This window comes from Bombina bombina, chromosome 11, assembly GCF_027579735.1.
Source record: "Bombina bombina isolate aBomBom1 chromosome 11, aBomBom1.pri, whole genome shotgun sequence".
Classification (NCBI taxonomy): Eukaryota; Metazoa; Chordata; class Amphibia; order Anura; family Bombinatoridae; genus Bombina; species Bombina bombina.
Window position 1 is genome coordinate 43683282 of NC_069509.1, and position 16306 is coordinate 43699587.

At 32.0% G+C, this 16306-nt stretch overlaps 1 protein-coding gene across 2 annotated transcripts in view; it reads left to right on the top strand.

The window, feature by feature from the left end:
* The first annotated feature begins 2575 nt into the window (after positions 1-2575).
* LOC128642298 (uncharacterized) overlaps positions 2576-16306 on the top strand; it is a 131015-nt gene continuing 117284 nt past the window's right edge. The window contains exon 1 of one of the 2 annotated variants that reach the window (XM_053695017.1): positions 2576-2587. In XM_053695017.1, the coding sequence (XP_053550992.1) occupies positions 2584-2587 (4 nt within the window). In that variant the 5' untranslated portion in view covers positions 2576-2583. Of the gene's footprint in view, positions 2588-12579; positions 12595-16306 lie in introns of those variants that run through there. The other variant, XM_053695015.1, reaches the window with a different exon arrangement.

Here is a 16306-nt window from a genome sequence, read left to right on the forward strand (position 1 = left end):
GTTACAGGGAAACTTACTGTAATGGGTACGTTTATCATTAGAGTTACAGGGAAACTTACTGTAAAGAGTAAGTTTATCAATAGAGTTACAGGGAAACTTACTGTAATGGGTAAGTTTATCAATAGAGTTACAGGGAAACGTACTGTAATGGGTACGTTTATCATTAGAGTTACAGGGAAACTTACTGTAAAGAGTAAGTTTATCAATAGAGTTACAGGGAAACTTACTGTAATGGGTAAGTTTATCAATAGAGTTACAGGGAAACGTACTGTAATGGGTAGGTTTATCATTAGAGTTACAGGGAAACTTACTGTAATGGGTAAGTTTATTATTAGAGTTACAGAGAAACTTACTGTAATGGGTAAGTTTATCATTAGAGTTACAGGGAAACTTATTGTAATGGGTAAGTTTATCAATAGAGTTACAGGGAAACTTACTGTAATGAGTACGTTTATCAATAGAGTTACAGGGAAACGTCCTGTAATGGGTAAGTTTATCATTAGAGTTACAGGGAAACTTACTGTAATGGGTAAGTTTTTAATTAGAGTTACAGGGACACTTACTGTAATGGTTATGTTTATTATTAGAGTTACAGAGAAACTTACTGTAATGGGTAAGTTTATCATTAGAGTTACAGGGAAACTTACTGTAATGGGTAAGTTTATTATTAGATTTACAGGGAAACGTCCTGTAATGGGTAAGTTTATCATTAGAGTTACAGGGAAACTTACTGTAATGGGTAAGTTTTTTATTAGAGTTACAGGGAAACTTACTGTAATGGTTATGTTTATTATTAGAGTTACAGAGAAACTTACTGTAATGGGTAAGTTTATCATTAGAGTTACAGGGAAACTAACTGTAATGGGTAAGTTTATTATTAGATTTACAGGGAAACTTACTGTAATGGGTAAGTTTATCATTAGAGTTACAGGGAAACGTATTGTAATGGATAAGTTTATCATTAGAGTTACAGGGAAACTTACTATAATGGATAAGTTTATCATTAGAGTTATTGGGTAACTTACTGTAATGGGTAAGTTTATTATTAGAGTTACAGGGAAACTTACTGTAATGGGTAAGTTTATCATTAGAGTTACAGGGAAACTTACTGTAATGGATACGTTTATCATTAGAGTTATTGGGTAACTTACTGTAATGGGTAAGTTTATTATTAGAGTTACAGGGAAACTTACTGTAATGGGTAAGTTTATCATTAGAGTTACAGGGAAACTTACTGTAATGGATACGTTTATCATTAGAGTTATTGGGTGACTTACTGTAATGTTTAAGTTTATTATTAGAGTTACAGGGAAACTTACTGTAATGGGTAAGTTTATCATTAGAGTTACAAGGAAACTTACTGTAATGGGTTAGTTTATTATTAGAGTTACAGGGAAACTTACTGTAATGGGTAAGTTTATCATTAGAGTTACAGGAAAACTTACTGTAATGAGTAAGTTTATTATTAGAGTTATAGGGGAACTTACTGTAATGGGTATGTTTATCATTAGAGTTAGAAGGAAACTTACTGTAATGGGTAGGTTTATCATTAGAGTTACAGGGAAACTTACTGTAATGGGTACGTTTATCATTAGAGTTACAGGGAAACTTACTGTAAAGAGTAAGTTTATCAATAGAGTTACAGGGAAACTTACTGTAATGGGTAAGTTTATCAATAGAGTTACAGGGAAACGTACTGTAATGGGTAGGTTTATCATTAGAGTTACAGGGAAACTTACTGTAATGGGTAAGTTTATTATTAGAGTTACAGAGAAACTTACTGTAATGGGTAAGTTTATCATTAGAGTTACAGGGAAACTTACTGTAAAGAGTAAGTTTATCAATAGAGTTACAGGGAAACTTACTGTAATGAGTACGTTTATCAATAGAGTTACAGGGAAACGTCCTGTAATGGGTAAGTTTATCATTAGAGTTACAGGGAAACTTACTGTAATGGGTAAGTTTTTAATTAGAGTTACAGGGAAACTTACTGTAATGGTTATGTTTATTATTAGAGTTACAGAGAAACTTACTGTAATGGGTAAGTTTATCATTAGAGTTACAGGGAAACTTACTGTAATGGGTAAGTTTATTATTAGATTTACAGGGAAACTTACTGTAATGGGTAAGTTTATCATTAGAGTTACAGGGAAACTTACTGTAATGGATACGTTTATCATTAGAGTTATTGGGTAACTTACTGTAATGGGTAAGTTTATTATTAGAGTTACAGGGAAACTTACTGTAATGGGTAAGTTTATCATTAGAGTTACAGGGAAACTTACTGTAATGGATACGTTTATCATTAGAGTTATTGGGTGACTTACTGTAATGTTTAAGTTTATTATTAGAGTTACAGTGAAACTTACTGTAATGGGTAAGTTTATCATTAGAGTTACAAGGAAACTTACTGTAATGGGTTAGTTTATTATTAGAGTTACAGGGAAACTTACTGTAATGGGTAAGTTTATCATTAGAGTTACAGGAAAACTTACTGTAATGAGTAAGTTTATTATTAGAGTTATAGGGGAACTTACTGTAATGGGTATGTTTATCATTAGAGTTAGAAGGAACCTTACTGTAATGGGTAGGTTTATCATTAGAGTTACAAGGAAACTTACTGTAATGAGTAAGTTTATTATTAGAGTTACAGGGAAACTTACTGTAATGGGTAATTTTATTATTAGAGTTACAGGGAAACTTACTGTAATGGGTAAGTTTATCATTAGAGTTACAGGGAAACTTACTGTAATGGGTAAGTTTATCATTAGAGTTACAGGGAAATTTACTGTAATGGGTACGTTTATCATTAGAGTTACAGGGAAACTTACTGTAATGGGTAAGTTTATCATTAGAGTTACAGGGAAACGTACTGTAATGGGTAAGTTTACTATTAGAGTTACAGGGAAACTTACTGTAATGGTTATGTTTATTATTAGAGTTACAGGGAAACTTACTGTAATGGGTAAGTTTATCATTAGAGTTACAGGGAAACTTACTGTAATGGGTAAGTTTATTATTAGATTTACAGGGAAACTTACTGTAATGGGTAAGTTTATCATTAGAGTTACAGGGAAACTTATTGTAGTGGGTAAGTTTATCATTAGAGTTACAGGGAAACTTACTATAATGGATAAGTTTATCATTAGAGTTATTGGGTAACTTACTGTAATGGGTAAGTTTATTATTAGAGTTACAGGGAAACTTACTGTAATGGGTAAGTTTATCATTAGAGTTACAGGACACCTTTTCAATTTGCTTCTATACTCTATACTATGCTTTATTCTCTTGGTATCTTTTGTTAAAAAGTATACACAGGGAGTAAGTTTATTATTAGAGTTATAGGGGAACTTACTGTAATGGGTAAGTTTATCATTAGAGTTAGAGGGAAACTTACTGTAATGGGTAGGTTTATCATTAGAGTTACAGGGATCTTACTGTAATGGGTAAGTTTATCATTAGAGTTACAGTGAAACCTACTGTATTGGGTAAGTTTATCATTAAAGTTACAGGGAAACTTAATGTAATGGGTAAGTTTATCATTAGAGTTACAGGGAAACTTACTGTAATGGGTACGTTTATCATTAGAGTTACAGGGAAACTTACTGTAAAGAGTAAGTTTATCAATAGAGTTACAGGGAAACTTACTGTAATGGGTAAGTTTATCAATAGAGTTACAGGGAAACGTACTGTAATGGGTACGTTTATCATTAGAGTTACAGGGAAACTTACTGTAAAGAGTAAGTTTATCAATAGAGTTACAGGGAAACTTACTGTAATGGGTAAGTTTATCAATAGAGTTACAGGGAAACTTACTGTAATGGGTAAGTTTATCATTAGAGTTACAGGGAAACTTACTGTAATGGGTAAGTTTATTATTAGAGTTACAGAGAAACTTACTGTAATGGGTAAGTTTATCATTAGAGTTACAGGGAAACTTACTGTAATGGGTAAGTTTATCATTAGAGTTACAGGGAAACTTACTGTAATGAATAAGTTTATCATTAGAGTTACAGGGAAACTTACTGTAATGGGTAAGTTTATCATTAGAGTTACAGGGAAACTTACTGTAATGGGTAAGTTTTTAATTAGAGTTACAGGGAAACTTACTGTAATGGTTATGTTTATTATTAGAGTTACAGAGAAACTTACTGTAATGGGTAAGTTTATCATTAGAGTTACAGGGAAACTTACTGTAATGGGTAAGTTTATTATTAGAGTTACAGGGAAACTTACTGTAATGGGTAAGTTTATCATTAGAGTTACAGGGAAACTTACTGTAATGGATACGTTTATCATTAGAGTTATTGGGTAACTTACTGTAATGGGTAAGTTTATTATTAGAGTTACAGGGAAACTTACTGTAATGGGTAAGTTTATCATTAGAGTTACAGGGAAACTTACTGTAATGGATACGTTTATCATTAGAGTTATTGGGTAACTTACTGTAATGGGTAAGTTTATTATTAGAGTTACAGGGAAACTTACTGTAATGGGTAAGTTTATCATTAGAGTTACAGGGAAACTTACTGTAATGGATACGTTTATCATTAGAGTTATTGGGTGACTTACTGTAATGTTTAAGTTTATTATTAGAGTTACAGGGAAACTTACTGTAATGGGTAAGTTTATCATTAGAGTTACAAGGAAACTTACTGTAATGGGTTAGTTTATTATTAGAGTTACAGGGAAACTTACTGTAATGGGTAAGTTTATCATTAGAGTTACAGGAAAACTTACTGTAATGAGTAAGTTTATTATTAGAGTTATAGGGGAACTTACTGTAATGGGTATGTTTATCATTAGAGTTAGAAGGAAACTTACTGTAATGGGTAGGTTTATCATTAGAGTTACAAGGAAACTTACTGTAATGAGTAAGTTTATTATTAGAGTTACAGGGAAACTTACTGTAATGGGTAATTTTATTATTAGAGTTACAGGGAAACTTACTGTAATGGGTAAGTTTATCATTAGAGTTACAGGGAAACTTACTGTAATGGGTAAGTTTATCATTAGAGTTACAGGGAAACTTACTGTAATGGGTAAGTTTATAATTAGAGTTACAGAGAAACTTACTGTAATGGGTAAGTTTATTATTAGAGTTACAAGGAAACTTACTGTAATGGGTAAGTTTATCATTAGAGTTACAGGGAAACTTACTGTAATGGGTAAGTTTATCATTAGAGTTACAGGGAAACTTACTGTAATGGGTAAGTTTATAATTAGAGTTACAGAGAAACTTACTGTAATGGGTAAGTTTATTATTAGAGTTACAAGGAAACTTACTGTAATGGGTAAGTTTATCATTAGAGTTACAGGGAAACTTATTGTAATGGGTAAGTTTATCATTAGAGTTACAGGGAAACTTACTGTAATGGGTAAGTTTATCATTAGAGTTATAGGAAAACTTACTGTAATGGGTAAGTTTATCATTAGAGTTACAGGGAAACTTACTGTAATGGGTAAGTTTATCATTAGAGTTACAGGGAAACTTACTGTAATGGGTAAGTTTATCATTAGAGTTACAGGGAAACTTATTGTAATGGGTAAGTTTATCGTTAGAGTTACAGGGGAACTTACTGTAATGGGTAAGTTTATCATTAGAGTTACAGGGAAACACTGAAATGGGTAAGTTTATCATTAGAGTTACAGGGGAACTTACTGTAATTGGTAAGTTTATTATTAGAGTTACAGGGGAAATTACTGTAATGGGTAAGTTTATCATTAGAGTTACAGGGAAACTTACTGTAATGGGTAAGTTTATCATTAGAGTTACAGGGAAATTTACTGTAATGGGTACGTTTATCATTAGAGTTACAGGGAAACTTACTGTAATGGGTAAGTTTATCATTAGAGTTACAGGGAAACTTACTGTAATGGGTAAGTTTACTATTAGAGTTACAGGGAAACTTACTGTAATGGTTATGTTTATTATTAGAGTTACAGGGAAACTTACTGTAATGGGTAAGTTTATCATTAGAGTTACAGGGAAACTTACTGTAATGGGTAAGTTTATTATTAGATTTACAGGGAAACTTACTGTATTGGGTAAGTTTATCATTAGAGTTACAGGGAAACTTATTGTAGTGGGTAAGTTTATCATTAGAGTTACAGGGAAACTTACTATAATGGATAAGTTTATCATTAGAGTTATTGGGTAACTTACTGTAATGGGTAAGTTTATTATTAGAGTTACAGGGAAACTTACTGTAATGGGTAAGTTTATCATTAGAGTTAGAGGAAAACGTACTGTAATGAGTAGGTTTATCATTACAGTTATTGGGTAACTTACTGTAATGGGTAAGTTTATTATTAGAGTTATAGGGGAACTTACTGTAATGGGTAAGTTTATCATTAGAGTTAGAGGGAAACTTACTGTAATGGGTAGGTTTATCATTAGAGTTACAGGGATCTTACTGTAATGGGTAAGTTTATCATTAGAGTTACAGTGAAACCTACTGTATTGGGTAAGTTTATCATTAAAGTTACAGGGAAACTTACTGTAATGGGTAAGTTTATCATTAGAATTACAGGGAAACTTATTGTAATGGGTAAGTTTATTATTAGAGTTACAGGGAAACTTACTGTAATGGGTAAGTTTATTATTAGAGTTACAAGGAAACTTACTGTAATGGGAAGTTTATCATTAGAGTTACAGGGAAACTTACTGTAATGGGTAAGTTTATTATTAGAGTTACAAGGAAACTTACTGTAATGGGTAAGTTTATCATTAGAGTTACAGGGAATCTTACTGTAATGGGTAAGTTTATTATTAGAGTTACAAGGAAACTTACTGTAATTGGTAAGTTTATCATTAGAGTTACAGGGAAACTTACTGAAATGGATACGTTTATCATTAGAGTTATAGGGTAACTTACTGTAATGGGTAAGTTTATTATTAGAGTTACAGGGAAACTTACTGTAATGGGTAAGTTTATCATTAGAGTTACAGGGAAACTTACTGTAATGGGATACGTTTATCATTAGAGTTACTGGGAAACTTACTGTAATGGGTAAGTTTATTATTAGAGTTACAGGGAAACTTACTGTAATGGGTAAGTTTATCATTAGAGTTACAGGGAAACTTACTGTAATGGATACGTTTATCATTAGAGTTACTGGGTGAACTTACTGTAATGGGTAAGTTTATCATTAGAGTTACAGGGAAACTTACTGTAATGGGTAAGTTTATCATTAGAGTTACAAGGAAACTTACTGTAATGGGTTAGTTTATTATTAGAGTTACAGGGAAACTTACTGTAATGGGTAAGTTTATCATTAGAGTTACAGGAAAACTTACTGTAATGAGTAAGTTTATTATTAGAGTTATAGGGGAACTTACTGTAATGGGTATGTTTATCATTAGAGTTAGAAGGAAACTTACTGTAATGGGTAGGTTTATCATTAGAGTTACAAGGAAACTTACTGTAATGAGTAAGTTTATTATTAGAGTTACAGGGAAACTTACTGTAATGGGTAAGTTTATTATTAGAGTTACAGGGAAACTTACTGTAATGGGTAAGTTTATCATTAGAGTTACAGGGAAACTTACTGTAATGGGTAAGTTTATCATTAGAGTTACAGGGAAACTTACTGTAATGGGTAAGTTTATAATTAGAGTTACAGAGAAACTTACTGTAATGGGTAAGTTTATTATTAGAGTTACAAGGAAACTTACTGTAATGGGTAAGTTTATCATTAGAGTTACAGGGAAACTTACTGTAATGGGTAAGTTTATCATTAGAGTTACAGGGAAACTTACTGTAATGGGTAAGTTTATAATTAGAGTTACAGGGAAACTTACTGTAATGGGTAAGTTTATTATTAGAGTTACAAGGAAACTTACTGTAATGGGTAAGTTTATCATTAGAGTTACAGGGAAACTTATTGTAATGGGTAAGTTTATCATTAGAGTTACAGGGAAACTTACTGTAATGGGTAAGTTTATCATTAGAGTTATAGAGAAACTTACTGTAATGGGTAAGTTTATCATTAGAGTTACAGGGAAACTTACTGTAATGGGTAAGTTTATCATTAGAGTTACAGGGAAACTTACTGTAATGGGTAAGTTTATCATTAGAGTTACAGGGAAACTTATTGTAATGGGTAAGTTTATCATTAGAGTTACAGGGAACTTACTGTAATGGGTAAGTTTATCATTAGAGTTACAGGGAAACTTACTGTAATGGGTAAGTTTATCATTAGAGTTACAGGGAACTTACTGTAATGGGTAAGTTTATTATTAGAGCTACAGGGAACTTACTGTAATGGGTAAGTTTATCATTAGAGTTACAGGGAAACTTACTGTAATGGGTAAGTTTATCATTAGAGTTACAGGGAAACTTACTGTAATGGGTAAGTTTATCATTAGAGTTACAGGGAAACTTACTGTAATGGGTAAGTTTATCATTAGAGTTACAGGGAAACTTACTGTAATGGGTAAGTTTACTATTAGAGTTACAGGGAAACTTACTGTAATGGTTATGTTTATTATTAGAGTTACAGGGAAACTTACTGTAATGGGTAAGTTTATCATTAGAGTTACAGGGAAACTTACTGTAATGGGTAAGTTTATTATTAGATTTACAGGGAAACTTACTGTATTGGGTAAGTTTATCATTAGAGTTACAGGGAAACTTATTGTAGTGGGTAAGTTTATCATTAGAGTTACAGGGAAACTTACTATAATGGATAAGTTTATCATTAGAGTTATTGGGTAACTTACTGTAATGGGTAAGTTTATTATTAGAGTTACAGGGAAACTTACTGTAATGGGTAAGTTTATCATTAGAGTTAGAGGAAAACGTACTGTAATGAGTAGGTTTATCATTAGAGTTAATGGGTAACTTACTGTAATGGGTAAGTTTATTATTAGAGTTATAGGGGAACTTACTGTAATGGGTAAGTTTATCATTAGAGTTAGAGGGAAACTTACTGTAATGGGTAGGTTTATCATTAGAGTTACAGGGATCTTACTGTAATGGGTAAGTTTATCATTAGAGTTACAGTGAAACCTACTGTATTGGGTAAGTTTATCATTAGAGTTACAGGGAAACTTACTGTAATGGGTAAGTTTATCATTAGAGTTACAGGGAAACTTATTGTAATGGGTAAGTTTATTATTAGAGTTACAGGGAAACTTACTGTAATGGGTAAGTTTATTATTAGAGTTACAGGGGAAATTACTGTAATGGGAAGTTTATCATTAGAGTTACAGGGAAACTTACTGTAATGGGTAAGTTTATTATTAGAGTTACAAGGAAACTTACTGTAATGGGTAAGTTTATCATTAGAGTTACAGGGAATCTTACTGTAATGGGTAAGTTTATTATTAGAGTTACAAGGAAACTTACTGTAATTGGTAAGTTTATCATTAGAGTTACAGGGAAACTTACTGAAATGGATACGTTTATCATTAGAGTTATTGGGTAACTTACTGTAATGGGTAAGTTTATTATTAGAGTTACAGGGAAACTTACTGTAATGGGTAAGTTTATCATTAGAGTTACAGGGAAACTTACTGTAATGGATACGTTTATCATTAGAGTTATTGGGTAACTTACTGTAATGGGTAAGTTTATTATTAGAGTTACAGGGAAACTTACTGTAATGGGTAAGTTTATCATTAGAGTTACAGGGAAACTTACTGTAATGGATACGTTTATCATTAGAGTTATTGGGTGACTTACTGTAATGTTTAAGTTTATTATTAGAGTTACAGGGAAACTTACTGTAATGGGTAAGTTTATCATTAGAGTTACAGGGAAACTTACTGTAATGGGTAAGTTTATTATTAGAGTTACAGGGAAACTTACTGTAATGGGTAAGTTTATCATTAGAGTTACAGGGACAGTTACTGTAATCGGTAAGTTTATTATTAGAGTTATAGGAAACTTACTGTAATGGGTAAGTTTATCATTAGAGTTACAGGGGAACTTACTGTAATGGGTAAGTTTATCATTAGAGTTACAAGGAAACTTACTGTAATGAGTAAGTTTATTATTAGAGTTACAGGGAAACTTACTGTAATGGGTAATTTTATTATTAGAGTTACAGGGAAACTTACTGTAATGGGTAAGTTTATCATTAGAGTTACAGGGAAACTTACTGTAATGGGTAAGTTTATCATTAGAGTTACAGGGAAACTTACTGTAATGGGTAAGTTTATAATTAGAGTTACAGAGAAACTTACTGTAATGGGTAAGTTTATTATTAGAGTTACAGGGAAACTTACTGTAATGGGTAAGTTTATCATTAGAGTTACAGGGAAACTTACTGTAATGGGTAAGTTTATCATTAGAGTTACAGGGAAACTTACTGTAATGGGTAAGTTTATAATTAGAGTTACAGAGAAACTTACTGTAATGGGTAAGTTTATTATTAGAGTTATAAGGGAAACTTACTGTAATGGGTAAGTTTATCATTAGAGTTACAGGGAAACTTATTGTAATGGGTAAGTTTATCATTAGAGTTACAGGGAAACTTACTGTAATGGGTAAGTTTATCATTAGAGTTATAGGAAAACTTACTGTAATGGGTAAGTTTATCATTAGAGTTACAGGGAAACTTACTGTAATGGGTAAGTTTATCATTAGAGTTACAGGGAAACTTACTGTAATGGGTAAGTTTATCATTAGAGTTACAGGGAAACTTATTGTAATGGGTAAGTTTATCGTTAGAGTTACAGGGGAACTTACTGTAATGGGTAAGTTTATCATTAGAGTTACAGGGAAACTTACTGTAATGGGTAAGTTTATCATTAGAGTTACAGGGGAAACTTACTGTAATGGGTAAGTTTATTATTAGAGTTACAGGGAAACTTACTGTAATGGGTAAGTTTATCATTAGAGTTACAGGGAAACTTACTGTAATGGGTAAGTTTATCATTAGAGTTACAGGGAAACTTACTGTAATGGGTAAGTTTATCATTAGAGTTACAGGGAAACTTACTGTAATGGGTAAGTTTATCATTAGAGTTACAGGGAAACTTACTGTAATGGGTAAGTTTATCATTAGAGTTACAGGGAAACTTACTGTAATGGGTAAGTTTATCATTAGAGTTACAGGGAAACTTACTGTAATGGGTAAGTTTATCATTAGAGTTACAGAGAAACTTACTGTAATGGGTAAGTTTATTATTAGAGTTACAGGGAAACTTACTGTAATGGGTAAGTTTATCATTAGAGTTACAGGGAAACTTATTGTAATGGGTAAGTTTATCATTAGAGTTACAGGGAAACTTACTGTAATGGGTAAGTTTATCATTAGAGTTACAGGGAAACTTACTGTAATGGGTAAGTTTATCATTAGAGTTACAGGGAAACTTACTGTAATGGGTAAGTTTATCATTAGAGTTACAGGGAAACTTACTGTAATGGGTAAGTTTATCATTAGAGTTACAGGGAAACTTATTGTAATGGGTAAGTTTATCATTAGAGTTACAGGGGAACTTACTGTAATGGGTAAGTTTATCATTAGAGTTACAGGGAACTTACTGTAATGGGTAAGTTTATCATTAGAGTTACAGGGGAACTTACTGTAATGGGTAAGTTTATTATTAGAGTTACAGGGGAACTTACTGTAATGGGTAAGTTTATCATTAGAGTTACAGGGAAACTTACTGTAATGGGTAAGTTTATCATTAGAGTTACAGGGAAACTTACTGTAATGGGTAAGTTTATCATTAGAGTTACAGGGAAACTTACTGTAATGGGTAAGTTTATCATTAGAGTTACAGGGAAACTTACTGTAATGGGTAAGTTTACTATTAGAGTTACAGGGAAACTTACTGTAATGGGTAAGTTTATCATTAGAGTTACAGGGAAACTTACTGTAATGGGTAAGTTTATTATTAGATTTACAGGGAAACTTACTGTATTGGGTAAGTTTATCATTAGAGTTACAGGGAAACTTATTGTAGTGGGTAAGTTTATCATTAGAGTTACAGGGAAACTTACTATAATGGATAAGTTTATCATTAGAGTTATTGGGTAACTTACTGTAATGGGTAAGTTTATTATTAGAGTTACAGGGAAACTTACTGTAATGGGTAAGTTTATCATTAGAGTTAGAGGAAAACGTACTGTAATGAGTAGGTTTATCATTACAGTTATTGGGTAACTTACTGTAATGGGTAAGTTTATTATTAGAGTTATAGGGGAACTTACTGTAATGGGTAAGTTTATCATTAGAGTTAGAGGGAAACTTACTGTAATGGGTAGGTTTATCATTAGAGTTACAGGGATCTTACTGTAATGGGTAAGTTTATCATTAGAGTTACAGTGAAACCTACTGTATTGGGTAAGTTTATCATTAAAGTTACAGGGAAACTTACTGTAATGGGTAAGTTTATCATTAGAATTACAGGGAAACTTATTGTAATGGGTAAGTTTATTATTAGAGTTACAGGGAAACTTACTGTAATGGGTAAGTTTATTATTAGAGTTACAAGGAAACTTACTGTAATGGGAAGTTTATCATTAGAGTTACAGGGAAACTTACTGTAATGGGTAAGTTTATTATTAGAGTTACAAGGGAAACTTACTGTAATGGGTAAGTTTATCATTAGAGTTACAGGGAATCTTACTGTAATGGGTAAGTTTATTATTAGAGTTACAAGGAAACTTACTGTAATTGGTAAGTTTATCATTAGAGTTACAGGGAAACTTACTGAAATGGGTAAGTTTATCATTAGAGTTATAGGGAAACTTACTGTAATGGGTAAGTTTATCATTAGAGTTACAGGGAAACTTACTGTAATGGGTACGTTAATCATTAGAGTTACAGGGGAACTTATTGCAATGGGTAAGTTTATTATTAGAGTTACAAGGAAACTTACTGTAATGGGTAAGTTTATCATTAGAGTTACAGGGAAACTTACTGTAATGGGTAAGTTTATAATTAGAGTTACAGAGAAACTTACTGTAATGGGTAAGTTTATTATTAGAGTTACAGGGAAACTTACTGTAATGGGTAAGTTTATCATTAGAGTTACAGGGAAACTTACTGTAATGGGTAAGTTTATCATTAGAGTTACAGGGAAACTTACTGTAATGGGTAAGTTTATAATTAGAGTTACAGAGAAACTTACTGTAATGGGTAAGTTTATTATTAGAGTTACAAGGAAACTTACTGTAATGGGTAAGTTTATCATTAGAGTTACAGGGAAACTTACTGTAATGGGTAAGTTTATCATTAGAGTTACAGGGAAACTTACTGTAATGGGTAAGTTTATCATTAGAGTTATAGGAAAACTTACTGTAATGGGTAAGTTTATCATTAGAGTTACAGGGAAACTTACTGTAATGGGTAAGTTTATCATTAGAGTTACAGGGAAACTTACTGTAATGGGTAAGTTTATCATTAGAGTTACAGGGAAACTTATTGTAATGGGTAAGTTTATCGTTAGAGTTACAGGGGAACTTACTGTAATGGGTAAGTTTATCATTAGAGTTACAGGGAAACACTGAAATGGGTAAGTTTATCATTAGAGTTACAGGGGAACTTACTGTAATGGGTAAGTTTATCATTAGAGTTACAGGGGAAATTACTGTAATGGGTAAGTTTATCATTAGAGTTACAGGGAAACTTACTGTAATGGGTAAGTTTATCATTAGAGTTACAGGGAAATTTACTGTAATGGGTACGTTTATCATTAGAGTTACAGGGAAACTTACTGTAATGGGTAAGTTTATCATTAGAGTTACAGGGAAACGTACTGTAATGGGTAAGTTTACTATTAGAGTTACAGGGAAACTTACTGTAATGGTTATGTTTATTATTAGAGTTACAGGGAAACTTACTGTAATGGGTAAGTTTATCATTAGAGTTACAGGGAAACTTACTGTAATGGGTAAGTTTATTATTAGATTTACAGGGAAACTTACTGTAATGGGTAAGTTTATCATTAGAGTTACAGGGAAACTTATTGTAGTGGGTAAGTTTATCATTAGAGTTACAGGGAAACTTACTATAATGGATAAGTTTATCATTAGAGTTATTGGGTAACTTACTGTAATGGGTAAGTTTATTATTAGAGTTACAGGGAAACTTACTGTAATGGGTAAGTTTATCATTAGAGTTACAGGACACCTTTTCAATTTGCTTCTATACTCTATACTATGCTTTATTCTCTTGGTATCTTTTGTTAAAAAGTATACACAGGGAGTAAGTTTATTATTAGAGTTATAGGGGAACTTACTGTAATGGGTAAGTTTATCATTAGAGTTAGAGGGAAACTTACTGTAATGGGTAGGTTTATCATTAGAGTTATTGGGTAACTTACTGTAATGGGTAAGTTTATCATTAGAGTTACAGTGAAACCTACTGTAATGGGTAAGTTTATCATTAGAGTTACAGGGAAACTTAATGTAATGGGTAAGTTTATCATTAGAGTTACAGGGAAACTTACTGTAATGGGTACGTTTATCATTAGAGTTACAGGGAAACTTACTGTAAAGAGTAAGTTTATCAATAGAGTTACAGGGAAACTTACTGTAATGGGTAAGTTTATCATTAGAGTTACAGGGAAACTTACTGTAATGGGTACGTTTATCATTAGAGTTACAGGGAAACTTACTGTAAAGAGTAAGTTTATCAATAGAGTTACAGGGAAACTTACTGTAATGGGTAAGTTTATCAATAGAGTTACAGGGAAACTTACTGTAATGGGTAGGTTTATCATTAGAGTTACAGGGAAACTTACTGTAATGGGTAAGTTTATTATTAGAGTTACAGAGAAACTTACTGTAATGGGTAAGTTTATCATTAGAGTTACAGGGAAACTTATTGTAATGGGTAAGTTTATCAATAGAGTTACAGGGAAACTTACTGTAATGAGTACGTTTATCAATAGAGTTACAGGGAAACGTCCTGTAATGGGTAAGTTTATCATTAGAGTTACAGGGAAACTTATTGTAATGGGTAAGTTTTTAATTAGAGTTACAGGGACACTTACTGTAATGGTTATGTTTATTATTAGAGTTACAGAGAAACTTACTGTAATGGGTAAGTTTATCATTAGAGTTACAGGGAAACTTACTGTAATGGGTAAGTTTATTATTAGATTTACAGGGAAACGTCCTGTAATGGGTAAGTTTATCATTAGAGTTACAGGGAAACTTACTGTAATGGGTAAGTTTTTTATTAGAGTTACAGGGAAACTTACTGTAATGGTTATGTTTATTATTAGAGTTACAGAGAAACTTACTGTAATGGGTAAGTTTATCATTAGAGTTACAGGGAAACTAACTGTAATGGGTAAGTTTATTATTAGAGTTACAGGGAAACTTACTGTAATGGGTAAGTTTATCATTAGAGTTACAGGGAAACTTATTGTAATGGGATAAGTTTATCATTAGAGTTACAGGGAAACTTACTGTAATGGGTAAGTTTATCATTAGAGTTACTGGGTAACTTACTGTAATGGGTAAGTTTATTATTAGAGTTACAGGGAAACTTACTGTAATGGGTAAGTTTATCATTAGAGTTACAGGGAAACTTACTGTAATGGGTACGTTTATCATTAGAGTTACTGGGTAACTTACTGTAATGGGTAAGTTTATTATTAGAGTTACAGGGAAACTTACTGTAATGGGTAAGTTTATCATTAGAGTTACAGGGAAACTTACTGTAATGGGTAAGTTTATCATTAGAGTTATAGGGTAACTTACTGTAATGGGTAAGTTTATTATTAGAGTTACAGGGAAACTTACTGTAATGGGTAAGTTTATCATTAGAGTTACAGGGAAACTTACTGTAATGGGTAAGTTTATCATTAGAGTTACAGGGAAACTTACTGTAATGGGTAAGTTTATCATTAGAGTTACAGGGAAACTTACTGTAATGGGTAAGTTTATTATTAGAGTTATAGGGGAACTTACTGTAATGGGTAAGTTTATCATTAGAGTTACAGGGAAACTTACTGTAATGGGTAAGTTTATCATTAGAGTTACAGGGAAACTTACTGTAATGGGTAAGTTTATTATTAGAGTTACAGGGAAACTTACTGTAATGGGTAAGTTTATTATTAGAGTTACAGGGAAACTTACTGTAATGGGTAAGTTTATCATTAGAGTTACAGGGAAACTTACTGTAATGGGTAGGTTTATTATTAGAGTTACAGGGAAACTTACTGTAATGGGTAAGTTTATCATTAGAGTTACAGGGAAACTTACTGTAATGGGTAAGTTTATCATTAGAGTTACAGGGAAACTTACTGTAATGGGTAAGTTTATCATTAGAGTTACAGGGAAACTTACTGTAATGGGTAAGTTTATCATTAGAGTTACAGGGAAACTTACTGTAA